Source organism: Dipteris shenzhenensis, chromosome 33 (assembly GCF_047967505.1).
Source record: "Dipteris shenzhenensis isolate YYH24624 ecotype China chromosome 33, Dip_SZ_1.0, whole genome shotgun sequence".
In the NCBI taxonomy this organism is placed as follows: Eukaryota; Viridiplantae; Streptophyta; class Polypodiopsida; order Gleicheniales; family Dipteridaceae; genus Dipteris; species Dipteris shenzhenensis.
Window position 1 is genome coordinate 27081971 of NC_141628.1, and position 27872 is coordinate 27109842.

The following is a 27872-nucleotide window of genomic DNA, read 5'->3' on the forward strand; positions in this document are numbered from 1 at the left end:
CCCAACAACAAGGCATTGACTTTGAGGAGACCTTTGCTCCGACATCCAGGATTACTACCATTAGATGTGTCATTGCCATTGCAGCCTATCATCATTGGCAACTGCACCAACTTGACATCAAGACTACTTTTCTTCATGGGGATCTGTAGGAAGAAGTCTATGTCACACAATCTCCTGGCTTTGAGGTTGTTAATTATGAAAATAAGGTATGCTGGCTTAGAAAAGCCCTTTATAGTTTGAAGCAGGTACCCAAGGCATGGTATGCCAAAATTCATGCATTTACTATCCCTTGGTTTTCAGAATAGTCCCTCAGAACCCACTCTTTATGTCCACGGGAGTGGATTTGATTCATGAGTTGAGAATTTGAAGCCAGGGTCCACTGGAGTAGAGATTGGCTTGCAATCCTCAAACTGAAAATGATCAAGGAGCTGTCCAATATACTTGGACTGAGACATCATGATACCCCTCTCAACATGAGCAAACTGAATGCCCAAGTAATAATGGAGCTGTCACATGTCTCATGATGGGAGCCCACCATGTGATATCACTCTTTATCAGTAGGCTGTTGGATGCCTTATTTATTTATGTCACACTAGACCTGACTTGCAGTATGCAGTATCTCAGCTGAGGAGATTCATGCACATGCCCAGTTCACAGCATTGGTAGGCAGTGAAGACAGTCTTCAAATATCTCAGAGGCAGTCAGGATTTAGCCCTCTTCTATGGTGATTAAGCTTCACTTACCATGCATGCTTACACGGATAGTGATTGGGCAGGATGTTCCAACACCAGAGTGTCACCTACTGGCAATTGTTTTTTGCTTGGCAATTCATGTATCTCTCGGCTCAGCAAGAAGCAACCAACAGTTGCCACATCTAGCTGTGAGGCTGAGTACAGGGCAGCTTTCATCGCTACAGTAGAGTGTGTTTGGCTTCGACAGTTACTTACAGATCTTGGTATTCGCTAGAAATCCTCCACTATTGTCTACACTAACAGAAAGAGTGCTTTGGCCATTGCGCGTAACCCCGTGTTTTATGTGCGTACCAAGCATATTAAAGTTCACTATCATTATGTTCGGGAGCGGTTGTCAGCAGGAGACATAGAGTTGTTTTATCTTCCCACAGAGGACAACATAGCAGATATGTTTACAAAGGCACTTCCTTGTCCGATGTTCAAAGTCTTTCAACAGGCTTTACACTTGGTTCCCTTTGTTAGATGATGTGACATCCCTTGTACATTCATAGGTGGCTATATCCTTTTGAATGAACATGTGCCACCATGACCAGAAAATACCAGGTATTCTGAGACGTTTTCAGAGTACTTCAGCCCATCCCATGGAGGGGGGTTTGTAGGCCATCCTGTGGTGGTTCTAGTGATGCCCTATAGGCCATGGTATGGGCCTTGTAGGCATAAATAAAGACACTTATAGTGTTAGTGTCTTTTAGGCCACATAGGACATTTAGTCCTATGTGACACCTAGGACACTTAGTCCTAGGTCTAGGTACTTGTACCTTGTACTCCTTTGTTTTTTATTATCCAACTTTGACGTGATGGCTAAGGCGTTTATCATCGACTCTTTTGCTACCTGCACTCTCTCTCTCTCCTAAGCGATCCTACATTGCTGGCCTAGAGGCGAACAGATGTAGATTTAGCTAGCGAGATCTTCTCAGAGGTCAGTACATGTTTTGTTGTGTGTGTTTGTTGTTAAGTAGTACACAGTGCACCTGATAATATCCTATCTAAGCCCGTAACAACATGGTATACAACTTATAGCGATACGGAGTTAATTAAGATGAAAGGGTAAGTGGCCAATCATGACGTCATTGTGTTGTTTAACTTAGCATCAACACACAATGTAATTAACTCCAAGCTCGTAAAGAGGCTAACAATAAAGATTAGTCCATCTGACTATGCATATTCCGTCAGGATGGCAGGTGTAAGTTCAATTGAGGTATGGGACCAAAGGGTTACCCAGTTGGAATTTTGGATTTAGAATTATGCGGAGAAGCTGGACTTTGAAAGGACCAGACTTGCTCATATAGACATTAGCCTTGAGAAAGGCTTGGCATTCTAAGAAGAGTCTAGCCATTGATTGGAAAAGGCACGTTTATCAATTCAAGATGTACAATGTGCCTCAGGGACCATTAGTTTCCGAGATGGAAGTTTGAAAAACTTAGGAAGAGTTTTTGTTTCTTTGTTCAGCATTGATAGAGTCGATTGATGGTAGTTGGCAGATCGGATTGCAGAGTTCTCTGATTGTTTTAGGGACGAGTTGCCTTATGGTTTACCTCTAGAGCACATAAGATTGAACTTATCCCAAGGGAAGAACTTGTAAATAGGCCTCCTTATAGGTCAAGTTTTACCAAGATTAGAGAAACTCTGAAAGTGGACCAGTCAGTCTAGAGCCTTTGACGTAAGACGCATATGCTTAAACCTTGGGAAAGGGATGACCTGGCATCAAGAAAAGGCCAATCCTATGCAAGATATACCATAGCGGATGGTATGCCGAAACGAAATGGCAAGGTAGTCGTACCCAATCAGAATATCTCAGGTAGAGTGTCATCCAAGAGTGCCATGATAGCCCGTGTGCAAGACATCCAGGTGTCCAGAAGACATATGATCTCGTGAGCAAGATTTCTTTTGGTAAAAAAGAAAAAAGCATATTCATGAATATGTGACACGTTTTTCGTGTCAAGTGAGTAAGGCAGAGTAGGTGAAGTCACCTAGCCTTTTACAACCCTTCGAAATACCATTAGGTAAATGGGAGAGCATTTCCATGGACTTTATAGTTGGTCTGCCTACGACACAAGGTGGATATGATTCTATCCTTGTGGGGGTTGATCGTCTTACCAAGATGGCTCACTTCATTTCGACTAGAGAGTGTGTTAGTGCCACAAGTCGCGGATTTGTTTATTAAACATATATTTTGTCTGCATGGATTACCGAGATCCATAATGTCAGACAGGGACGTTAAATTTACTAGTGTTTGAGACATGTTTGAGGCACAACGAGAGAGTTGGGAATGAGTAGTCGGGATCATCTTGAAATGGATGGTCAGATGGAAATAGTCAACCAAACTTTAGTGGATATGCTTAGAGCATATGTTTCATTGAGGCAACATACGTGGGATAAATGGTTGTATCTTTTGGAATTTGCCTACAATGATAGAAAACATTCTTATTCAGGAATGAGTGCATTTGAGCTGAACTATGGTTATAGGCCAGCAAATCCAACTATGGTTGGAATACTTGAGAAAATGCTAGTGCCGCGAACTATGTGGTCCAGATGCAGGAGATGCTAGCACTTGCGTGAGCTAACATCTGCCAAGAGCTAAAGCATATGCGGATGTAAATAGATCTTTTACAGAATTTAAGGAGAGAGTTCTTCTCAGAATTTCTTCACACTAAGTCTTTGATTATAGGACAGTGTGCTAAGTTATCACCCCGATATTGGAGGCCATGGTTAATTCTCAAAAGAATAACCTTGCCTAAAAATTGGAATTACCACAGGGTTGTAAGGTGGACCCAATGTTTCATGTTTCTCGTTTAAAGAAGTTTTTGCACCCAGGTGACTCACTAATCAAGGGTGTTGTTTTGTTTCAGGAGATAGTAGAGGATAATGCAAGGCGCAAACTGAAATACTACCATAGAAAAACAACCAACAACACTCTCATTTCTCTCCCTCTCTCAACAGAGACACTAGGGCCCAGGTTAACAGTCGGGCTGGACCCCCCCGAAGGTTTTTATTCATCAGAGAGAAATCAAGTACATAGTTCAGCGTAGAGCTGTTCATGCATGAAAATCCAAAACGTGAATGAATGAATCATTACATGAGCTCTCAGGCTCCCTTTCTTGGGAATAAGCCACTTGTCAATTTCTACATTACTTTCCTAATTACATGCCACTAAGAGCAACTTTGGAGTCTTCGAAGCACTTGGTCACGCGAACCGCCTCCCAGACTCTGATTAGGCTCCTGTAGTGCTTAGGAAAATAACTCTTCCTAGTATCTGCAATAACTAATTAAAGCGCACCACCATGGCACCCATTAATTGTCAGCGCTTTGCATGCAAACAATACATTGTTGACTAGTTCTAGTCACGGTGGGCGTCCCCACTGAACACATGTGCACACATAACAAATATTAAAAAATATATTTATTCTCTGGTTGACTGAAGTCAACGCTCTTGATCATAATTAAGGAGCTTTGACCAAGGATCGAGGCGCCTTAATTATAGCCAAGTCTCTCCAACCGAAGTTAGCACAACTCTCCAACCAAAGTTGGCACAACTCTCCAACCCTCTTGGCGCATGCCAAGTCTCGTTGATCGAAGTCAACACTCTCTAACCGTAGTCAGCTTTGTAGTTCTCTGGTTAACCGTAGTTAACTCTCTTGGTAATAAACCAAGTCTCCCCGATTGAGGTCAGGTTTACTTGATCAGAGTCAAGTTTCTTTGACCGTAGTCAATTCTTTGACCATTAAAAGAACTCTTTGACCATAATTAACACATATAAAACTCTTTAATTGTGATCAACTAAATGGTCAACTGTACTTTGACTTAGGATATTTACATTGTGGTGACATCCCTTCGGCTTCTATTCAGTTGACCTCAGAAAGGGCCATAGTATCTGGGAGATAACTTTGCATACACTTTTTGTTTGCCTTTAAACTTGCGGAGCCTAGCTTTTTCAAACTTCAAAAGTACCCAATCCCCTTCCTTGAGATCCAACTGTCTCCTATGCTTATCTGCAGCTCTTTTATGTTTTTCTTGAGACCTTTGGATTGCTGTCTGGACTTGGCTGTAAGCTGTCTGGAGGTCTTTCACGTAGAGCTGTTCATGCATGAAAATCCAAAACGTGAATGAATGAATCATTACATGAGCTCTCAGGCTCCCTTTCTTGGCAACAAGCCACTTGTCAATTTCTACATTACTTTCCTAATTACATGCCACTAAGGGCAACTTTGGAGTCTTCGAAGCACTTAGTCACGCGAACCGCCTCCCAGACTCTGATTAGGCTCCTGTAGCGCTTAGGAAAAGAACTCTTCCTAGTACCTGCAACAATTAATTAAAACACACCACCATGGCACTCATTAATTGTTAGCGCTTTGCATGCAAACAACATATTGTGGACTAGTTCTAGTCACGGTGGGCGTCCCCACTGAACACATGTGCACACATAACAAATATAAAAATATATATTTATTCTCTGGTTGACCGAAGTCAACGCTCTTGATCATAATTAAGGAGCTTTGACCAAGGATCGAGGCGCCTTAATTATAGCCAAGTCTCTCCAACCGAAGTTGGCACAACTCTCCAACCGAAGTTGGCACATCTTGGTTAACGGTGGTTAACCCTCTTGGCGCATGCCAAGTCTCGTTGACCGAAGTCAACACTCTCTAACCATAGTCAGCTTTGTAGTTCTCTGGTTAACCGTAGTTAACCCTCTTGGTAATAAACCAAGTCTCCTTGACCGAGGTCAGGTTTAGTTGACCAGACTCAAGTATCTTTGACCGTAGTCAATTCTTTGACCATTAAAAGAACTCTTTGACCATAATTAACACATATAAAACTCTTTAATTATGATCAAATAAATGGTCAACTGTACTTTGACTTAGGATATTTACATTGTGGTGACACAAACCAACAAGAATCCTGGACAGAGGAATAGTGCAAGTACGCATTCGAAAGATACCCATGGTGTTGGTTGCATGGCATGGTTTACCTCTATCCGAGGCTACCTGGGAATCTATGTACTAGATGCGGAGAGCATTCCCAGATTTCCTCATCGAGGACATTGATGCTTGAAGAGTGAAGGAATGTTATGTCAAGCCGAGATAACACTGACCTTGGAAGGGTTAGTGGATATTTTTCTTTAGAGGACCGATTTTTGTAATATATTTTATTGTGCTTCAAGTTTACGGTTAAAGGAATCAATGTCAAGGTCTCGGTGAGGGTGACATTGCATAGACTAGACGAATCTAAGGTCGAGGACCTAGGTGCACCTAAATGTGTAAATTGTCAACGGGCAAATCGAATTAATGTTTATCCCGGGGTAAAAAGGGTGCATGCTAGGGGGTCCAGATTATTACATGTGGCATCCATATTCGTCCAGGGAGATGAGTGCTCTGCAAAAGCTTGCAGGAGCGAAACTACGTTTGATCTGATGCGCTTGCTTTTATAGAGGTTGGCTGGGAGGATTATCATCGTGCCATCGCCCGTGATTCTTACAGTATGTTTCAGATTTCCAGATTTCAGTAGTTGTTTGTATCATTGGATGGCCATACTTTGAATTCTTCAGAGCTCGCAACCTTCTTTCCGGAATATTATCAGCATAGGTGAGCAGTGGGAACTTCTCTTCCTGAGCCAATGTAATACTGCAAGTTAGTCCATTTATGCATGTTGCGTAGCTTAATTCAGTCTTTCAACTAACTTCTAAAGGACCCTTCATTTCTATAAGCACCATCTTTAATTTATGGAAGAGAAAAGCGTTAAATCTTACCCTTTGGAAAGGTCTGATTTTGTTCAGCGTATCCTAAAAGTGTGTTGCGATGTTGTGGATGTCTGCCCCGAAAGGAAATATGTCCATTATGGAGTACTGAAAAGTGTAATGTTTTTCATGTGTACCCATTAGTAAGATTTTCGATTAGAGTTTTGCGAATCATATTATGGAGCTGTAAGTCTGCAATACATATGCTAACTAAAGGACATTGGTATGGTATTCAGTCGTTACTTCTCAGCTCTGAGAAAAAGGTGAAAGAGATGCGCCAGTCTGTAGATCTGTTGAAAAATGAAAGCAGGAAACTTGAGGTTTGATCCCCTAGCCCTCTTGGTAGAATATCTGTGTAAATTCTTGAGCTTAAGTTTCCGGTAAGCATAAAATCAGATTTGAGTATGTTAGTTTATATATTTTCTCACAGCTTGTGAATAGCAGGAAAGAACAAGGTTTGCAGAAGATGAACTCCAAAGAGGTCAAACAAAACTGAAGTATGTGTCTTCGGTTCATTATACATTGTGCTGTGCTTCTTTTTCTCCCTAAGCCAAAACCTTCATTTTTGCTGCCCTTGCCTGCATTGATATTCCATTGTTGGTGAATAGACATGCAGGAAGCCAACTCCAGAATCTCATAAACTCTATTTATAAGACAGAAGGTCAAGCAAGAGGTAGTGTCTTCTTATTTTCACTTTCAGGGATTAATGCATGCAATATGGACTGATGTGGATCTTCTTGAGTTTTCCTTGCACAAATATATTTGCTTTTAACCTTTGATTGGATTGTGTAGGTTTAATGGATAGTCTCACAGAGTTGCCTGGTAGAGATGCCTTGAAGTTTCGAGCTGAGGTCTGCTTTCACTGTTTGTCTTTTTAATGTTTGAAGTATCTCTATAATTATTAAGAAGCTCTTTATGCATCCATTTTTATGGATTTGTTTTAAATCTTTCATTGTATATGTGAGTTGCCACGGTCGATTGAAGTTACACATGTATTTAGTGATGATTGTAGTTATAGCTGCCTGCCTCGATGTAACTCCAATGGGCTTTTCCTTTTTGTGTGTATAATTCATCACCATTCCAAAATGATAAATATCTAGCCTGCTCTAAAATGTCCAAATTTTGTAATCTTTGAGTAGTATGGAATATTAATCAGGGTTTGGAAAACTTGCAACTGATTCAGAGTGTAGGAGGGGCCTCATATGAGTCTTGTCTGCTGTGAGACAAGATAGAAGGCTATTACTATTCACTTGGAGTATTATTGCCAAATAATTGGTAGTCTTTACTTTTGTTCGTGTGGTGAGAACACTGTTTGTGCTGATGGTCTGAATTTTACTTCTGTTTTGTTGCCTCATCTTTTCCCTATTCGGAATTTGTTGACCGAGATGACATTAATTGACCTACAGGTTGTATCAATGGCAGCTGAAGCTAAGCAACAGAGAAATGCTCTAAACAAGAAGGTTACAAAAATAGCCAATTATGGCATCCCAGTATGATTTCGTTTCATGAGAAGAACATCGAAATGACCCAATTGCATCATGATGGCTATTTCATTGAATAGTGCACTGATCAGCTGCCTTCACTCTATTGATTGTTGCCTTGATAAGCGTCTTAATTCAGATATTGAAAGGAAAGCTCTGTATTTGTTACTTCTCCACAACCTTGAACAATACTCAAGGCCAGTTGTCAATTGCTTCTTCAAGAGCTAATTAAAATTGCAATTCCAAGGTATATGCCAAGATAAAGGAAAGAAGGTAGTGCTTATTCTAGAATCATTTGAGGTTTAAAGTTGTTTACCTTCCAAATGCTAAGATGTTAAAAAGGGAATGCACGATCATTCATGGGTTCAGTTATTCACTATGTTAATTTCTTAATCCTTGGAAGGCAAGTTAGGGGCCATCTTTATGTCAATGAATAAGTACTTCTCGTGGAATAATTGTCACATGTGTTGCTTTAAGGACACAAGTAGGGAGATTTGCAACTACTCTTTTTTCATTCAAGTAATGTCCCTTAATCAACAGCTTTTAGTAGCCCAAATACTTGCTCTACAAGCTATGGGGTAACATGAACTCCTTGACTTGGAATTCACATGTTATTTTTTCTTGTATCACAATTTTTTGCGATAAAATTTGTCTCACGCACGTTTGCCCGCTAGCACGCACATTCGCACTCGAGCATGCCATTTGGGGGTCATCTCATCACTCTCAAGTGGGAAGTAGGAGAGTAAGTGAAGATAGTGTTTGGCAAATGCATAGAACTAGCAACGTTGTTCTACCAGTAAGTCTAGTGTTGGGTATTTTTGGACTAGGTTGCATGCAATTCAAGACATCTAGCATAAGCAGTCTCTCTTAATCCATCATGTATCTCAATGTGATTTGTGAGCATCGATTCATCGCGTAGGAAGATTGCGAATAAGCTCATAGGCAATGAATGTTAGGAACAATGGATGCAAGAGGTCATTGTCAACAAAGATGTCAACTTAGAACAAACCATTGCATTCCAGTTTAAGATTAGACTTCTTCGGCTAGAGTTTGGAGCTATATAAAAAATCAACATAGCCTTTTCTTAGTGCTTTTAGTTTGTCTCTCATGTCAAGGTTTTCTCTGTCTCTAAATCACTTTTTGTGACCATTCAGCTTGAGCTCATTGCTTGTTGAGTTGAAGTGATTGATTTAGTTGATGGTGTATTGCCTCATCTCCTTGTGGTGGTGCTTTGGCACTACTCGCAAGTTCATTGCTATGAACTCAAGTGGGACCATTGCTTCGGGCCAAACAAAATGGGTCGGCATCTCATGCTATGTATGTTATCTCTAGTCCACATGTCAATACCTCATTGCTGTAATTTACTCTATCCATTATCCTATTTGCTTTCTTCATACCACTCTTCTATCACTCGACATCACTTTATTGTTCAATAGCACCTCGATTGCCCCCCCTCCCCCTTGGTGCTAACACGGGTATTGCAAGGTGGTCATATGCAAGATTATGAATTTCATCTTCACTCTTTCTCTCTCCTTATGTGTTTAGGCAACTTTGGCCTTATAGCCACTTTGGCTCTTTAGAATTAGAGTGGTAACAAGGCTTTTTGTAGAGAGAAAGGGGATGAAACATACAATAGCATCTTTCTTCTCTTCTTCTTGACATTTTTTGGCTTTTAAAAAATCTAGGATACAAAAATATTATGTTTTGTAAATAGAGCTTGATTTGTTGATCATTTTTGTGGTAGGCATCCTAGAGGGAAGTTTTCCATTTAGGCTTCCTCCTCGAACCACGTGTTCCATTATAGACCCTTGATCTTGAATCGATCTAAGGGTTAGAAGCTTTCTTTCTACGGATAAGTAATGCTTTCAAATTTGAAGTGCTTTTATTGCATGCAAGAGACGCGAGCACTAGGTTAAGTAGTAAGGGGACCTTCTCGACTCTTAGTCGAACTGTTTCTTTGCTTAAGGAAGAAACTTTCACCTTGAACTTGTGCTTCTCTTTATCGAACCAAGTTTTCTCCACTTTTCCCTCCTCCCCACGTTCCACTACCTCCTCCCCCTCTAGATTTGCTGTCGCCTCGTCCTTCCTTGCAGATGATCATGGTGTTCAACCCCCTCTTACGAATTTGGAGGACTTTGAAGGGGGAATGATGTCGCCATCGTCGTTTTTTAAGAAGCACTTTCGAATTAAGTTCTCTCTAGAGCAGAAGAAGCATATGCAGATGTTCGGTGAGAAGTTGGGGTGGAGGATTCAGAAACACGATGAGGTAATGGGGCATCAAATTTGCGCGGAAGAGGCATGTTCTCAAGGTGTGGATGCACAATAACGTGTTGTTAATTTGAAGGGCTTTCTCTACGCGAAATTGAAACAAAATAAATTACATGCAAAGAAAACATCACTAGTATTCGGATTTTGCTCATCATACCCAAATAAGTCCTTGTTCCTAATGGTGAGACAGTGATAAGTTCTCTAGTCCTAATGGTGATATATGTCTATAACTCATCATACCTAAATAAGTCCTCTAGTCCTATCAGTGAGACATTGAGGCATACTCCTATTTGGTAGTTTACGGTACAAGAAGTTGGCAAAAAAGGCATTCAGTGAACTGCCTCCCTTACAACCCTGTCTTTCATTACATGAACCTAATATATGAGGTAGTATACTCCCACAAGTGCTATTTGTAGAGAATACCTTAACAGGACGTTTCAGAAGAGGAGATGTGGTGGCCATAAACAAGTTTACCATGGAGACACCTCACCAACCAGCAAATGATGTTCAAAGACCTTAGCTCCAAGGATGCTATTTAGTACACATTTCAATTACTAGGGAGATCGTTGGGTGTGTATCTCTCTCTTAATTTTTTTTTCAGTGCTTATCAATGTATGAATATGCTTACTGGTGGTGGAACGTACACTTACAAAACATAAAAAAGCATGCTATGAATCATGACCCATATGAACATTACTTTCGCCCTTCTTCTCCCGCTTGTGGAGGGACTTGACGACACTTCATTCCAATCCTGAACACTCCTCCCTTAGTAGGAGACTTCAACTCCAAGGTTGTTTTTAAGTTCATCTTGAGCGTGGGGGGTCAAATATGTCCCCTAATAAGCTATGTTTATGAGTGTATTCTAAGTATACTTATGCATGTCAATGGAAAAAACATAGACCAGGTAGCAAAAGGAAAGTCGTGTAGCATACATCACATGAGAACCACACTGCCTCGGGTGCGGGGACTACAGTCCTTCTGCTTCAACAAAGCATTCGTAGAGAGTACCAAGTGTATACTTTGTGGCCAACACAAGCCAGAGGTGATCGAGAAAAATGGTGTGGAAAATGAGCTCAAGAGCAAGTGCATACTTCATGGCTAATGAAAGCCAAAGGTGGTCGAGAGAGACAGTGCGTAAAATGAGCTTGTGGGGCATAGATTTGCACAATGAAGGTTCTCAATGTTAGGGTGATCTATGCACCTGGTTAATCTCCATTTGCTAGTGGCAATCTGAGTGCTCTAGTGTAGTTCCTAACCTTGGTCCTTTCCCACATGCAATGGCTAGCTATCTTGCTTAGGCTCGTTTTAATGGTCCACACATTCCAAGGTAGGGCAGAAGGTATCGAAAGTCTCTGCTTCATGATTTCTAGCTCGCTTCAACACTTCAAAAAGATCAAGGGAATAAATGTGCCATTCCTTGAGTCTCACAATTCACTTTTAGACAAGGGAGTCATCAATGCTAGTGGTCTTGGGTGGCATAAGTATTCCATATCCCGTTCGCTTTTCCTAGTTTAGCGGCTTAAGGTATTTGTGTACAGAATCCCTTGGGACCACTTCTACTCCCATGCTCAAAATTACTCCCTAGCTCAATGCATTGATGTGGCTTAGACCTATATGTAAAGGGTCAACGTTTGCTTGGGTGTAGCCAATCATGGAACTATTTTTGGGGCCATTTTAAGGCTGCGATGCGATGCGTTGGTGGGTGAGATTTTGAATCTTGCATGGATCCGCACTCTCGTCAGGAGTTTTTTCGGCATCATGACACTGGGATAATAATGAGACACAATATTATCTTTATCAATAGCATAGAGCTCGACACATGGCACTATATGCATTTACTCATGAGCACATGGACTATTGGTTTGCCTTTGGCCTCACTACATCACACAGCTTTTGCCTTGCCATTTGTCATTGCCTCGTCATTGCGTAGCTTTTCCATCTGTCACTGTGTTGACCACCGTGCTGGTTCGAGCACCACGTTGACCCGACTACAGCACAACTTTTGCCTTGCCACCTGTCATTGTGCAGCTTCGCAATCTATCGTTGTGCAACACAATCTTTTATTACGCTGACCACCGTGCTGGCTCGAGCAATGATGGCATGGAGAGACCACCACATTGGCATGAAGACCATCGTGGCATGTCAATCTCTAAAGGGGACTCCTCAAGGTCTATATCCACAACCACCTGCTGGATGTTGGAGCTATTGTAGTTATAAACCAAGGAAAATAGTCTTATTTTCGGGAGATATTTTAGTCGTATTCCTCCTTGTGCAACAATTTCTCAACCACCGCACATGTTCTTGGAGCTATTTTAGTTCCAAGCTAAGGAAAATCTAGACATTTGCAATTTATGATAGTTTCCTTGCAAACACTGCGCTGGCTATCGGAGTTATTATAGTTCTAAACCATCGCGCTAGTTATTAGAGTTCTAAACCAACGAAAATATACTCCTATTTTGAAGTTTCCTTGTAGCCATCACATTGGTTATTGGAGTTATCACAATTCTAAACCAAGGAAAGTATACTCCTATCTTGAAGCTATTTTTTCCCTACTAGTCCTTGTACAACAATTTATGCTAGTTCTTGGAGCTATTTTAGTGCTATTTTAAGGAAAATGTAGCCCTATTTTATATCTATTTTGGTTCTTTTGCAACAATTTCTTGTGTAGCAATCAAATCGCTTGCACTAGTGGTAGTAAATCCTAAATGAGGGCATTTGTGAACCATTTTCACTACAGTAACAACAACGTTTTCAATAGTTTCTTGTGCAATGATCCCTATGGTTGTAGTAAAATGTAAACAAGGGCCAAAATATGCCATTTGTGCTCTTTAGAGACACTTTCACTACCGAAGTAGCAACAACAATAGTTTTGGCGATAATGGTACCACATTGAAATTGAAACAAAAGAAATTACATCCGATAGTATTTGCGATAATAGTATTACATCGAAATTGAAACAAAATAAATTACATCCAAAGAAAACATCACTAGTATTCGACACTTCTAATCTTGAGCAAAGTAGTCTTTTAGCATAAAGGGCGTTATTAGGTGGGCAACCATCACTAGTATTCGGATTTTGGTGGCCTCATTTTATAAACAATTACTTGATCCAAAAATGAATATATTAAAGACAAGATAGAGCAAGGTGGGCCATCTTAGCGATCACTCTAGAATGTAGACAAAGTCTGTTAGGTTCTTTTGTAAGTAGAACATCACATAAATGAGATGACAAACTATGATTGCATGAATAGGAGCCCCGTTGATCTTTGAATAGTCAATATAGCATATCTTTGATTAGTCTCATGTATTTTTATTGTTTGTTTCACAACTGGGGAAAGTCTCAAATGCAAATAAGTTATAAAGGTTCTTTTTGGATAAGGAAATAACAATTGTTCTTCTGGCTAGTAAAGGGTACCAATCTAGTAGGATGGTGTGGAGTGTCTTTGCTACAAGGGTCTAGGGAGATTTGCAACTACTCTTTTTTCATTCAAGTAATGTCCCTTAATCAACAGCTTTTAGTAGCCCAAATACTTGCTCTACAAGCTATGGGGTAACATGAACTCCTTGACTTAGAATTCACATGTTATTTTTTCTTGTATCACAATTTTTTGCGATAAAATTTGTCTCATGCACGTTTGCCCGCGAGCACGCATGTTCGCCTGCCAGCACGCACGTTCGCACTCGAGCACACCATTTAGGGGCCATGTCATCACTCTCAAGTGGGAAGTAGGAGAGTAAGTGAAGATAGTGTTTGGCAAATGCATAGAACTAGCAACTTTGTTCTACCAGTGAGTCTAGTGTTGGGTATTTTTGGACTAGGTTGCATGCAATTCAAGACGTCTAGCATAAGCAGTCTCTCTTAATCCATCATGTATCTCAATGTGATTTGTGAGCATCGATTCATCGCATAGGAAGATTGCGAATAAGCTCATAGGCAATGAATGTTAGGAACAATGGATGCTAGAGGTCATTGTCAACAAAGATGTCAACTTAGAACAAACCATTGCATTCCATTTTGAGATTAGACTTCTTCGGCTAGAGTTTGGAGCTTTATAAAAAATCAACATAGCCTTTTCTTAGTGCTTTTAGTTTGTCTCTCATGTCAAGGTTTTCTCTGTCTCTAAATCACTTTTTGTGACCATTCAGCTTGAGCTCATTGCTTGTTAAGTGGAAGTGATTGATTTAGTTAATGGTGTATTGCCTCATCTCCTTCAGGTGGTGCTTTAGCACTACTCGCAAGTTCAATGCTATGAACTCAAGTGGGACCATTGCTTCGAGCCAAACAAAATGGGTCGGCATCTCATGCTATGTACGCTATCTCTAATCCACATGTCAATACCTCATTCTTGTAATTTACTCTATCCAATATCCTATTTGCTTTCTTCATACCACTCTTCTATCACTCGACATCACTCTACTGTTCAATGGCACCTCAATTCTCCCCCCCCCCCCCTCCTCCTTGGTGCTAACACGGGTATTGCAAGGTGGTCATATGCAAGATTATGAATTTTATCTTCACTCTTTCTCTCTCCTTATGTGTTTAGGCAACTTTGGCCTTATAGCCACTTTGGCTCTTTAGGATTAGAGGGTGGTAACAATGTTTTTTGTAGAGAAAAAGGGGATGAAACATACAATAGCATCTTTCTTCTCTTCTTCTTGACATTTTCTGGCCTTTAAAATTTCCAGAATACAAAAATATTATGTTTTGTATATAGAGCTTGACTTCTTGATCATTTTTGTGGTAGGCATCCTAGAGGGAAGTTTTCTGTTTAGGCTTCCTCCTCGAACCACGTGTTCCATTATAGACCCTTGATCTTGAATCGATCTAAGGGTTAGAAGCTTTCTTTCTACGAATAAATAATGCTTTCAAATTTGAAGTGCTTTTATTGCATGCAGGAGACGCGAGCACTAGGTTAAGTAGTAAGGGGACCTTCTCGACCCCTAATCGAACTCCTTCTTTCCTTAAGGAAGAAACTTCCACCTTGAACTTGTGCTTCTCTTTATCGAGCCAAGTTTTCTCCACTTTTCCCTCCTCCCCACTTTCCACTACCTCTTCCCCCTCCGGATTTGCTGTCGCCTCGTCCTTCCTTGCAGATGATCATGGTGTTCAACCCCCCTCTTACTAATTTGGAGGACTTCGAAGGGGGAATGATGTCGCCACCATCGTTTTTGAAGAAGCGCTTTCGGACTAAGTTCTCTCTAGAGCAGAAGAAGCATATGCAGATGTTCGGTGAGAAGCTGGGGTGGAGGATTCAGAAACACGACGAGGTAACGGTGCATCAAATTTGCACGGAAGAGGCATGTTCTCAAGGTGTGGATGCACAATAACGTGTTGTTAATTTGAAGGGCTTTCTCTATGCGATGAGAAAGAGATGATTTAAGGGCCTCATGGTCAATATTCTACTTTGCGGATCCTTTGACCATATGTTCTACTTTGCTGATCCTTCCAACACGGGAGCGGAGCTTCGTTTATAGCTAGCTATTGCATGTTCTTGCACTCGGAAACAGAATCGAAATTGGTTTGGATATTTACGTTCTTCTCACCACCTCTGGCCCCTTTGTAGATCTCTACTAAGCTGTCGCATTTGATTTACAACAACTTGACTCCACAGGATAAGATTTGTGCCGTGGAGATGATTCCCACTTTCTTCTCGCAAAAATGTCAATCAACCAGACGGGGGTCAACTACATCGTCGATACTCTACACTGCCACATCGTGAAATTCAGACTCTTATCTGTTGTAGACGCATTTGCGAACGGTAATGTTCGCTCGAGTTTTGTTGCAAACTTGGATCAATGGGACTTTAACATCAGATGTGGTTACTTCACTCTTGGGGTGAGGCTGTCTCACAAGCAAGGCTTGCGAAACGCTTTCAATCCTTCTCAGCGACATGTTGGTATAGGCTGGTAGTGGAAAATGAGCATCCACTATGCGATGGAGGGTGTATCGAACTACACAATAATCACAATCACATTTATGGGCGTCACTCTCAATGTCGAGTTCAAGAGCACCCTTTGGCAACCCCTTTGGCCCCAAAAAGGGTTCCTTTTCTAGTAAGGTCTTTTTTTATGTTTAATAGCAAACATATCCTCCAAATTTTGGCTTTGAATCCAATGATCCACCTACTAATTATATTGATAAAAGTTACATAAAAGTTACGTTTTTGCAAGTCCTCTGCCTCATGTGCTTTGCGCGTTTTCTATTTGTGGGCACAGGTTAATACGGGAGTCATTAGAAAGATGTGGGCTTTACGGCCAATATGTAGAAATACAATTACGACTATTGACATCTAGCTAATATGCCAATATCATGAAGCTTAATCTCGGCGTTTATATTATAGGTGCTCGGTGCCCAAGGAAGGGCCCGTTCCCACATACTAAAACTCTTTGGGGACAGAAGCACAACACCTCCCCGCCTAGACTATGTGGTTGTAATAATGATATATTATAGATTATCATACATATATTTTCAATTTCTCATCCATTAAAAATTGCTTATCTTCAATCTACATTCTTACAATATTCCATTCATTTGATGCATGTTCTTAATGCAAGGGGAGCAAGGAAAGCCAAGATAGACACAAGAAACACACTATTCAAAATTTTTGGACTTTCTCTCCTGGTTTGGACTTTTTTTTAGAGCATATCTTCTCCACTCAACTTCACTTAGTGAGCTCAAAAATTGGGTTTTTTAGAGCACTAAATGTGTCACTTATATACAAATATGGCCTTACTAAGCTAAAAAGTCAAGTGGTGACCTCTAATTTAAAAAAAAATGGCTCAGTGAAGCTATAATTCGTGCATGGTACCCCCATCCAATAACTATAATAATAATAATAGTAGTCTCCTAACTCTAGTTCAATTTTAACACTATGAAGTGAAAATATGACACCATATGAAAAGAGTTTGTTGAATTCAACATATAAGTGGTGTATAGATACACCATTTTTTTGAAAAAAAAGAGTTTGTTGAATTCAATATATAAGTGGTGTATAGATACACCCTTTTTTTAAAAAACAAACCATACAATAAATTATCTTATTGGTGGTGTATAGATACACCATCTTCCAATGTTCACTGTATTTTAACAAAAAAGCTAGCATGTTATAAATTAAAGACCAACAATCTTATAAGTTATAAACCAATTATATGAAGAGGCCAATAAGATAACGAGTCAATAAGTTATAAGTTAATAAGTGAAATAAGTTAACAAGACGATAATGTTAAGAAGTTAACAAGATGATTATGCAAGAAGTTAATATGGAAATGTGTTAAAAAGTTAAAAGTTAATAGCTAATAAGTTAATAGTTTAATAGCTAATAAGTTAATAAGTCAATAGCTAATAAGCTAATAAGTTAATTACTAAAAAGTTAATAATTTAAAAGCTAATAAGTCAATAAGTTAAAAGCTAATAAGCTAAAAAGTTAAAAGCTAATAAGGTAATAAGTTAATAAGTTAATAACTAATAATTAATAATTTAAAAGCAAATAAGTCAATAAGTTAAAAGCTAATAAGTTAATAGTTTAAAAGATAATAAGTAAATAATTTAAAAGCTAATAAAAAAGTTAAAATCAAATAAGTTAAAAACTAATAATTTAAAAGCTAATAATAAATAAGTTAAAAGCTAATAAGTTAATAATTTAAAAGCTAATAAATATGTTAATAAGTTTTAATATAAGTTAAAAGCTAATAATTTAAAGGCTCATATATAAGTCAAAAGCTAATAAGTAAAAAGCATATAATAAATAAGTATGAAAGCTAATAAGTAATAATTTAACAGAAGCTAATAAATAAGTTAATAAGCTTTAATTTATAACTTCAATAAACGATAATAAATATTTTTATAATAAAACATATTAAATAAGTTAACAAGTTAAATAAGATACTTGCTAATAAGCTAATAGGTAAAGTAAGCTGAATAAGTTAAATAAGTCTAAAAGCTACAAAATGTATCATTATGAACTTTATAAAAAATAACTTTATAATTTCGAGATCCGATGCCAAATCAAATAAAAAATTTTGCAAATCCGTCATCGCCAACATTTCCCTCTGGCGTTGATTCTCAGACACAGGCAAGGCTATCTTGTGAAAATAATTTCAAAGCCGGTGGCATAGTAAGACTCCCCAAATAGTACATGCATAAGTTGAGGGGCCCTATCCCTAGGAACCCTAATCTCTCCACTAATTATTCTCCATCCTTTCTCATTTGCCCTTTCCCACTTTATAACCTACAAGCTTCTTCTCTGTTGATAATTCCTCTCTGTTGATGCTTCGTCTCTGTTGCTGCGAAGATTTCTTCCACGCCCATGTAAGGGACCTACAGAGCGACACGGAGGTAGGCTTCCCTTAGAATTTGTTCTTGCTTCATCCATTCTTGTGACCTCTCATTCGATCTAGATTCCGATGACCTCTTGTTTCTTTCCTGGAACCACCTCATGTGGAATGCCTTCCCTGAGCTCAAGCCAGGGGCTGAAATGCCCCATGTCTAGAGCAAAGCCATGCTCTAGAGAGGGCGCGTTGGTGTGCCCTCTATGGAGCATGGTTTTGCTCTAGACATGGGGCATTTCAGCCCCTAGCTGAGTTGATGCTACCTAGGGATGAAATGCCTCAGGCAGAGGCATTTCAGCCTAGGCATCAGCTCAGCCAGGGGCTAAAATCACCCTAGCTGAGGCAAATTTTTTTGCCCCACAGAGGGCACATCGGTGTGCCCTCTCTAGGGGCTTTTTTTGCATATGCCCGAGGCATTTCAACCTAGGTGCATTAGCTCAAGCCAAGGGCTAAAATCACCCTAGCGGAGGCAAAACAAAGGCCCCTAGAGAGGACGCACCACCGTGCCCTCTTTGGGGGCCTTTTTTTGGCCTTAGCCAAGGTGATTTTACCCCCTGGTTGTGTTGATGCATGGGGCTGAAATGCCTTAGGTAGAGGCAAAAAAAATAGAGAGGGAAGGCCTGGGCATGGTCTACATAGTTAAGAAGTTCAGGCAGTACTTGTTAGCCAACACTTTTTTGTTGATCATCAAGCATTACTGTATTTGGTTAACAAGCCCTGCATGACGGGATGCATCACAAGGTAGATGCTAATCCTTCTAGAGTTCAACTTCATAGTTGTAGTGTGTAAAGGAAAGATCCACGTCTTAGCCAAACACCTCTCAAGGATTGCCAATGGAGAAGCTCTAACGGGAGTCAAGGATGACCTCCCAGATGCTCCCCTATTCCTCATTGATATAATTCCAGAATGGGCAGCCGAAATAGGCCACTACATGGCAAACGGCTTGCCTCTAAACAAATTGCCTCTAGACAAAGACCTCAAGACGGATAGAGCTCGCAAACTTATTAAGGATGCAGTACCATATCAACTAATTGCAAGCCAACTATACCACATGGGCAAGGATGGCATCATGCACAGGTGCGTGTGTGAACAGGAATATATCAACGTGCTTGAAGAAGCCCATTATGGGATAATAGGTGGTCACTTCATCGCCACCGCCTACGTTATGACATGTAAATTATTGCAGGAAGACCTCTGGAGACCAACTCTCATTGGAGATGCAGTCGAGTTTATAAAGCGATGCGATCCCTGCCAAAACAATGCAAATCCCACATAAAGCGGACATGATGCCCCTAACGGGAATATTAACTGATCAACCCTTTGAGAAATGGGGCATATATTTTATTGTCCCCATAAGCCTAGGAGCTAAAGGAACAAGGGCTAGATACATTATCCAAGCCACAGATTATTTCAACAAATGGGTGGAGGGGCGAGCCACAAGAAAAGCCGATGCGCAATGCACAGATATGTCTTTATAGGAACAAGTCATCACACGGTTTGGGTGCCCCTTGGAATTGGCTAGTGACTGAGGAACTCATTTCCTCAATGAAACTATAGCGATCCTAACTAGTAAGTTCATGATCATACATAGGAAGTCGATGCCATACTACCCCAAGACAAATGGTCTGAACAAAACATGCTCCAAGATTATGACTTGCAGTATTGAAGCCAATTGTATCGACTAGGAGCACAAGCTCATTGCAACATTGTGGACCTACCAAACGTCTTACAAATTGGCCACAAATTGCACCCCCTTCAACCTAGCCTTTGGAGTGGAGGTAGTTATGCCAATGGAATATGTAGTGCCCAACCTTCGCATCATAGTCAAGGAAAGGCTCATCGAAAATGTCCTGGCAGAGCACTTAATCTATCTCAAATGACTAGATGAAACAAGATTGCATGCAACCTATTGCCTCCAACTGGAGAAGGCACAGCGTAAAAAATGGGTCAACAGCAACCTAAAAAACAAGGACTTTAGGAAGGAGATCTCGCACTCCTCTTTAGCATCCACAACACCAAACATAAACTTAAATGTAGGGGTATGGGTCATTACTGTGTAGTGGAGATTACTCCACAAGGCGCATGCCGAATAGCTACCCTGGATGGAGTGGAGATGGATGGCTACCTGAATGGGAGCACAATGAAAAGATACTATGGCCGTCTCACCCTAGATGGACGACTACCTGAATGGGAACACATTGAAAAGATACTATGGCCCTCTCACCTTGCAAACCATTTAGGCCATCTATAGGGAAAAGGATCTCAAGACTAAGGTGGCCTGGACTAAACGCTAGGCCATCGAGGAAGCCAAGGCACATAATACCAAAATCAAACAACATAAGCAAATGGCCTTGTTTTAGGCAACACTATCCAGGACCGGATGATGAGCTAATGGTACATCTAGCTAGGTTGAATGTCCAATTGTAGGGCTTGAGCTTATGCATCCAAGTGCTTGTGGATCTAGGAGCAAGCCATAACTTCATCTTCTGCAAAGTATGGGAAGCGCTGCAGGTACCCCCAAACCTTAATGTGGCTTTAGTTCACTCAATCAACAGTCAACTCTGAAGTACATTGGGGTATGTGGACTTGAAACTAATGGTTGTTCATCAGGAAGTAGAGATTTGGTTTTAGGTTCTCCCCACAGAGGCGATCGACAAACATATGATATTGGGAACGACCTGGTGCTACGTCATGAACTACCAAATTGACTGGAGGTCTAGAACATGAACTCTCACGAATGGGAGAAGAACTGTAGTAATCGTGCTTTGTGAAGTTCATTCCACCTCGCCCATGGTAATACCACCTACAAAAGGCAAGGAAATTTTAAATGAAGGCAATTCCAAGGCCCCAGGAGCCTCTAACACTCCTGGATGAAGGAAATTTTTGGCATTAAAGGCTCAAAAACCCTTTTGGTAAAAGTCGATGGCATGGCCCCCTTCCTAATGCTTGCAATAGTATCCTCATAGCTTCATCTCAATAAGAACTGCTTCTAGTACAAGAGGATTTACTAGATGAGGAGGCACTGCCCCATAAGTGGCTTGTCATGGTGGGGGTTATAAAAAGTTGTCAGGCAAATGAAAGTCATATTGGCAGACCCTGACCCACTCAATACTCGAACTAGGATATGAGGCTGGCTTGTTCTTAGAAGTTGCATTAGTGGTGCCTTAGGCATAGGCATATTAACATGGGGCATAGGTCTGTCTTTATGGAGCAATTTTAGGTAGTACTTTCTATGCTACTTTCCCTAAATGGGGTGGAAAAGCTGACATTCTAGGCAATGTACCCTCCCTTGGTTCATTCTACTCATTCATTTGCACCACTGGATCTTGTGGCCACCAGTAGTCACCTAGTATTCTAGGTTCAAATATGTCACTAAATGAGGGTCCTCCCTCTTAGAAGCACACATGTGGTGTCATAGTATTCTTCTGTAGAGTGGGAGTTGGTACACTCCACATGTCCTCTGTCATAGGTGGCTAGGGTGGGCCCTGTGGCACTACTGGCACTCTATGGATTCACCATATTTGTTGGGGTTGACAACCTAAGCCTCCCCAGCATATTGGAAAAAATTTCGCATATCCATGATGTTGTGGTGAAAGGAGTGGGGCATTGAGGACGAACCAAGCTAGAGTTAGGAGCCATAGAGGCTCCTAGATTTGGGTTTTCAACAATCTCTCCATCAAAGCTCATGGAGTCTTATAAGCTAGATATAGCAACCTCATAGGATGGATGCAAAGCTAGGTAAGTGACCGGATAAGATGTTGTTAGAGGCATTATCTTCTCATTGAGGCTTAGTTGCAAGTACCTTTCTAGACCTTAAGTGCATGTAGGTGGATCAGGATAAGTGAACAACTGGGGTAGGCACTAGTAGTCCAGGTTAGCTACTGTTGACACATAGTCCCAAGCCTCTAGTAGCTAAGCATTAGCTCGTAGAGGCAAAATCCATCAACAATTACTTTCACCAATAGGTGGAGCTAGATGAACTTTGAGCCTAAGAAATGCGGTCTCAATAGGTGATCCAATATCGTCAAAAGGCCTGGCATGGTAGGCACATTGTGAAGAAATATTTGAAGAAGGGAATGCTTGTGCTTCTACACAATGCCAAGTTGGGACACCTCAAAATAAATCTTATGAGCCCTAATTGAGGTCTTCACTAGTGGGACAATCTAGCTATCTGCCTTGCATGGCCAAGTAATCCTCAAGCTCTTCAATGGAAGCCAAGGAAGATCATACTACCACTTGCCTTGTCTCCTTATTAAAGCATGAGCCAAGCACTATAGCCATCAGTGAAGATGATGCACATGATGGTGAGTCCTCAATTTCAAGGTATCACAGCACCATTCAAAATGATGGCTACCTAGCTGCAATAAGTTGTTAGTACTGCCCCGATAGGGGTAGAGCTCTAGCATAGGGAAACATGCTATTTTGGGAGCCCTTTGAAATCAAGAATAAACATTCTCTACCTTAGCCACTTGGCAGCAAAGAAGAATTCCCTCGTGATCAAGCAACATTCATGGCAAGAGGAATTTTGTCAAGATCAAGCAACATTCTCACGATGATAAGTTTCATTGGATGCCAAAGGAGGGAAGAGTAGGTCACCCGATGAATTCATTCAGTTGGAGAATTTCCCCTATCCCTGCCAATAGCTTGAAACCTTATGTATTTCACTTCACTTTTGCTACTCATTCATTCCATCAGAGAACTGTCCCTATCCCTACCAATAGCTCAAACTTTGGCCAAACAAACCTCGCTTCACTTTTGCTACTCCCTTACTGCCTACCATGGATTTTTGAGTTGACTGATTTCCCTCAAAATTTGGAGATCGATTTTTGCACTGAGGTTGGGTGCTAGAGGGTCTCTTTGTCCTATAGATTTGCTACTTCATATGTGCATGAATAGGATTTTACACTCGAAATGGGAGCACATTCATGGGTCGATAAGATCAGACATTAATAATGCCTTTTGGATGAGGAAAAGGTAGGCTCTAACTTGTGAGAACAGGAGCAGCGATAGAAACTTTGAAAGAGGATTTTTCTTTGCGAGCCTTGTGGAGCATTTTACACACTAAAATTTTTTACTAGACTTGTAGAGTATTTTACATAGGAAAGTTGTCCTGATGAGGAAGAGGATGCTTTTTATTACCACGCTACAATAGAGGCAAAAATGGACAATATAGAATTACTGGCTACCATCTTTTATCCAGGCAGCTCAATCTACAATTTACTACCAAAGTCTATGAGGGAATTCGTCTTGGTGAAGTTGAAAACACGGAGTCAACTCATCATGTAGTATCGATGGGAGCCAATCCATTGAGGGGCTTGCCTAAAAATGGTTGAGCCGAAAAGATAGAGCAATAGAGCAGGCATGGAATCTCAAAACTAGCAATTTAATATTTGAGTCTCTTCAAAGCGAGGCAGTGCTTTTGGCGTAGAGTCGATTGGAAAATTGGGAACAAAAATGTCATTAAGCATAGAGTGCAAATAGGGTTCAGGGAACCAATGCTCCTTGCACAATAGTCAAGATTTTCCTTTGTGACTTTGGTTTTCTATAACTCCATAAAAATATAAAACCCTTCTATTGATTGCACATGCTATCTTACAAATTTCTTAGTGACCTCCCTTGTGGGATGATGAAGCAACTAGCATATGTGCATATGGTGGTTCACAAGATGGCTTACGACATTGTTTCAAGCCTTGTAAAGCCTCTTGGCTATTCCCGGCATCATTTGCCACAAGCCTTGTAACAGATTGGATTATATATTGCAGTTCTATCTTCACCGATAGTTCAGATTTCACTTGATATAGATAATGTATTGCAGTTGATTTAGATAGTGATTTCATAGACACTTTGAGTACATTTCTTGCACCATGTCTATGACTAGCAACCTCAATTTGGAGGCATCTACTAAGCTAGACAACTCCAATTATGGCACATGGAAATACCAAATGGAGACCATTCTTGTACTTTAAGACAAATGGGAGTATGTTGATGGGTCTACACATAGACCATTAGACAATCCAGCCAGCAGTATCTCTACTCCACCTGTTGTCGCAGCACCAGCACCAGCAACAGAATCTATAGTGAGGGATCTACTGCTATACCAACACTAACCAAACCTATAGCAGATCTTGCCATTGCCCAAGCACAGGCAAAACGGGACAAGAAAGACAAATATGCATATCATCTGATCAAGCAGAATGTGCAAGATGTCATGCTAGGACAACTCAACACTATGAAGACATCAAAAGAAGCATGGGATATGTTTGCAGCTCTCTATGAGTCCAAGAACACATCTAGGATTCTCACACTAAGAAACCAAATAAACCAGAGTTTCCGCAATAGCAATGAAACTGGTCATTCTTACATACTCAAGATCAAGGATTACAACAATTAACTCGCACTAACAGGATAGACCATAAATCTAGCAGAAATGGTTCAAGTCATCCTGAATGGACTAGTTTAGGAATACAAGAATCTAGTCCAGAGTATTGCCATTCAATGGCAAATTTCGACACTAGAAGAACTAGAATCAGTTTTACTTGGTGAAGAACTCAAGACACAATCCATTCAGGCACGCAAAGGTCATTCCAATGATCAAGCATTCACAACTTTAGATAGAAGCCGAGGCAAAGGCTGAGGTTGAGGTAGATCACTTCAACGAAGTGGTCATCATCAACAACAAAGTCATCAAAGTCAGAATCAACATCATCATAATTATTATCAGCATAATTAGCATCAACAAAGAGGAAATCATTCCAATCAAGGAAGATTCCAAGGATGAGGGGATGCATCCAACAATGTGTCAAACATTCAGTGCAACTACTATCATAAGTTTGGACACTATGAAAGAGATTGCCGCAAGAAGTAGTATGACCAAGGTGGTCAATCCAATTGCAATTGAGGGAATTTATGAGGAAGAGGAAATCAACGCGGTGGACATTCCAGTCACAGTCGTTATGCCAATGGAACCTGAGAATATGTTCCTTGCAAGCGAGGATATGTAGAAGATTAAAACAATGCATCTTGACATAGATTGCAATTCAGAAGGGGAATACAGTTATCAAGTCGACTAAGCAGATTAAAATCCTTGGTACATCGACAACGGTGCATCATCTCATATGACAAAGCATCATGAATGGTTCATAGAGATGAAAGAAAGAAGAATGTCATCTACATGACAGGTATAATACACCAAGTCCAGTTCAAGGGAAAGGCATTATCCCGACTCCCTATGAATAATTTCACTGGTATGAAAGGACAAGCAAGGGGTATTCTTGATTTGATACATACAGATGTATGGGTTATGCCCAAACTCATAGCATCAATGGTTCACTTTACTACTTGACTTTCATCGATGACTACAACATATATTGTTGGCTATACTTTCTGAAAGAGAAATCTAAAATCTTTTCCAAATTCCAAGAATCAAATCCATGGTAGAAAACCAGACAAGCAGAAAGATCAAAGTCATGAGATTAGACAGAGGAGGTGAATACATGGAGTTGAAAGGAAGAACGCTACTTTAGCAGACAATGCTAGAGCAATGCTTAGTGAGAAGCATCTTATGAATCAATATTGGTGGGCAGAAGCAATAGCCACTACAAACTACTGGCTTAATCGGCTTTCGACCAAACTAATTCAGAGTATGACACCTTATGAAGCATTCACTAGACACAAGCCACACATTGGGCATCTCCACATATTTGGTTGCATAGCATATGCCCACATAAATGATTATCATCACATAAAATTGGATGCAAAGTCACGTAAATGCATCATTGTTGGCTACAATGAAGAAAGCAAAGCATACAAGTTGTATGTTCCCATCAACCGCAAGGTCACAATCTCTAAAGATGTAATCTTTGATGAGGAATCGGAATGGAAAACCTCAAATACATAGGAGATAGACACACCGATTACACAGTCATCTATAGAAAAGGTTGATGAAGTAGAGCAATAATTGCCAGAAGCACCTCAAGAAGAGCAACATCAACTTAGATGGTCTACTAGGGAAAGCAAACCACCAGCTAAATTGACATATGCTCAGAAAGGCAAAGCAATTCAAGTTGAAACCACTAACTATGCTCTTATGACTACAATCATGGCTACATAAGAGCCAGTGTACTTCAAAGACGCAGTTGACAAGCCAGAATGGCAAACTTCTATGAATGAAAAAATGGAAGCTATGTACAATAATAATACTTGGGAATTATGCAACCTTCGACTAGGAAAGAAGGCCATATCTAACAAATGGGTTACAAAGTGAAGTACAATCCAGATGGAATTATTGAAAGATACAAAGCGAGACTAGTTGCAAAAGGATTTGCATACCAGTATGGTCAAGATTATGATGAGACTTATGCTCCTGTAGCAAACATGGATTCCATATAGTCCTTGATATCACTAGCAACACTTAGCAGATGGAATGTGTACCATCTCGATGTCAAGAATGCTTTTTTCAATGGTTACCTAAATGAGGACGCTACATGCAACAACCAGCAGGTTATGATGAATCAAGAAAAGAGAATCAAGTTTGCCATCTTTAGAAAAGTCTCTACGGCTTAAAGCAAGTACCTAGAATTTGGTACAATAGAATCAACAATTATTTTGCGAATTTGGGATACATGAAATCCAATGCATATCATCTCTCTACTACAAAGTTCAAGGGGAAGACATCACTATTGCACTTTTGTACGTAGATGACCTAACTGTGATTGGAAGCAATGATAACTTCATCAAAAAGCTAAAGCAAGACTTATCTATAGAGTTTGACATAAAAGATCTTGGACTTATGCACTATTGTCTTGGTATTGAGTTTTGAAGAGATTCAGATAGTACCTTCATGAGTCAGCTGAAATATTTTGGCAGTCTCCTAAAGAAGTTTCATATGGCAAATTGCAAGATTGCAACCACTCCCATGGAGCAGAGTTTGAAACTTACAAAAGATTCAGAAAAGCCTACCGTCAATGACAGGTACTAGCAGCAGCTCATCGGATCTTTTATGTATCTAACTATCACACGGCCAGATATTTGTTATGTAGTAAGTTCATTAGCATAGTTTAAGGCAAATCCAAAATAGTCTCACTGAAATGCAGCCAAAAGAGTCTTGAGATACATCAGCGGTGCAAGATAGTTTGGAATAGAATATAGAGGAAGTCATCCAACATTGCATGGATACTGTGATAGTGACTTATACATATTTCCTTAGTCAAGGTGCTATATCATGGTTGTGAAACAAACAACCAAAAGTTTTGTTGTCTTCAACTGAAGAAGAATAAAGGGCACTCACTATACGTGCGTGAGGCTATATGGCTC

At 40.3% G+C, this 27872-nt stretch overlaps 1 protein-coding gene across 2 annotated transcripts in view; it reads left to right on the plus strand.

Annotated features, from left to right (window-relative positions):
* Positions 1 to 8394, plus strand: part of LOC147879903 (RGS1-HXK1-interacting protein 1-like) — a 98876-nt gene extending 90482 nt beyond the window's left edge. The window contains exons 5-9 of one of the 2 annotated variants that reach the window (XM_087371861.1): positions 6720 to 6803; positions 6928 to 6980; positions 7092 to 7156; positions 7276 to 7334; positions 7890 to 8392. In XM_087371861.1, coding sequence (XP_087227987.1) covers positions 6720 to 6803; positions 6928 to 6980; positions 7092 to 7156; positions 7276 to 7334; positions 7890 to 7979 — 351 coding nt within the window. In that variant the 3' untranslated portion in view covers positions 7980 to 8392. Of the gene's footprint in view, positions 1 to 6719; positions 6804 to 6927; positions 6981 to 7091; positions 7157 to 7275; positions 7335 to 7889 lie in introns of both variants that reach the window. The other variant, XM_087371862.1, reaches the window with a different exon arrangement.
* Positions 8395 to 27872: the final 19478 nt, after the last annotated feature.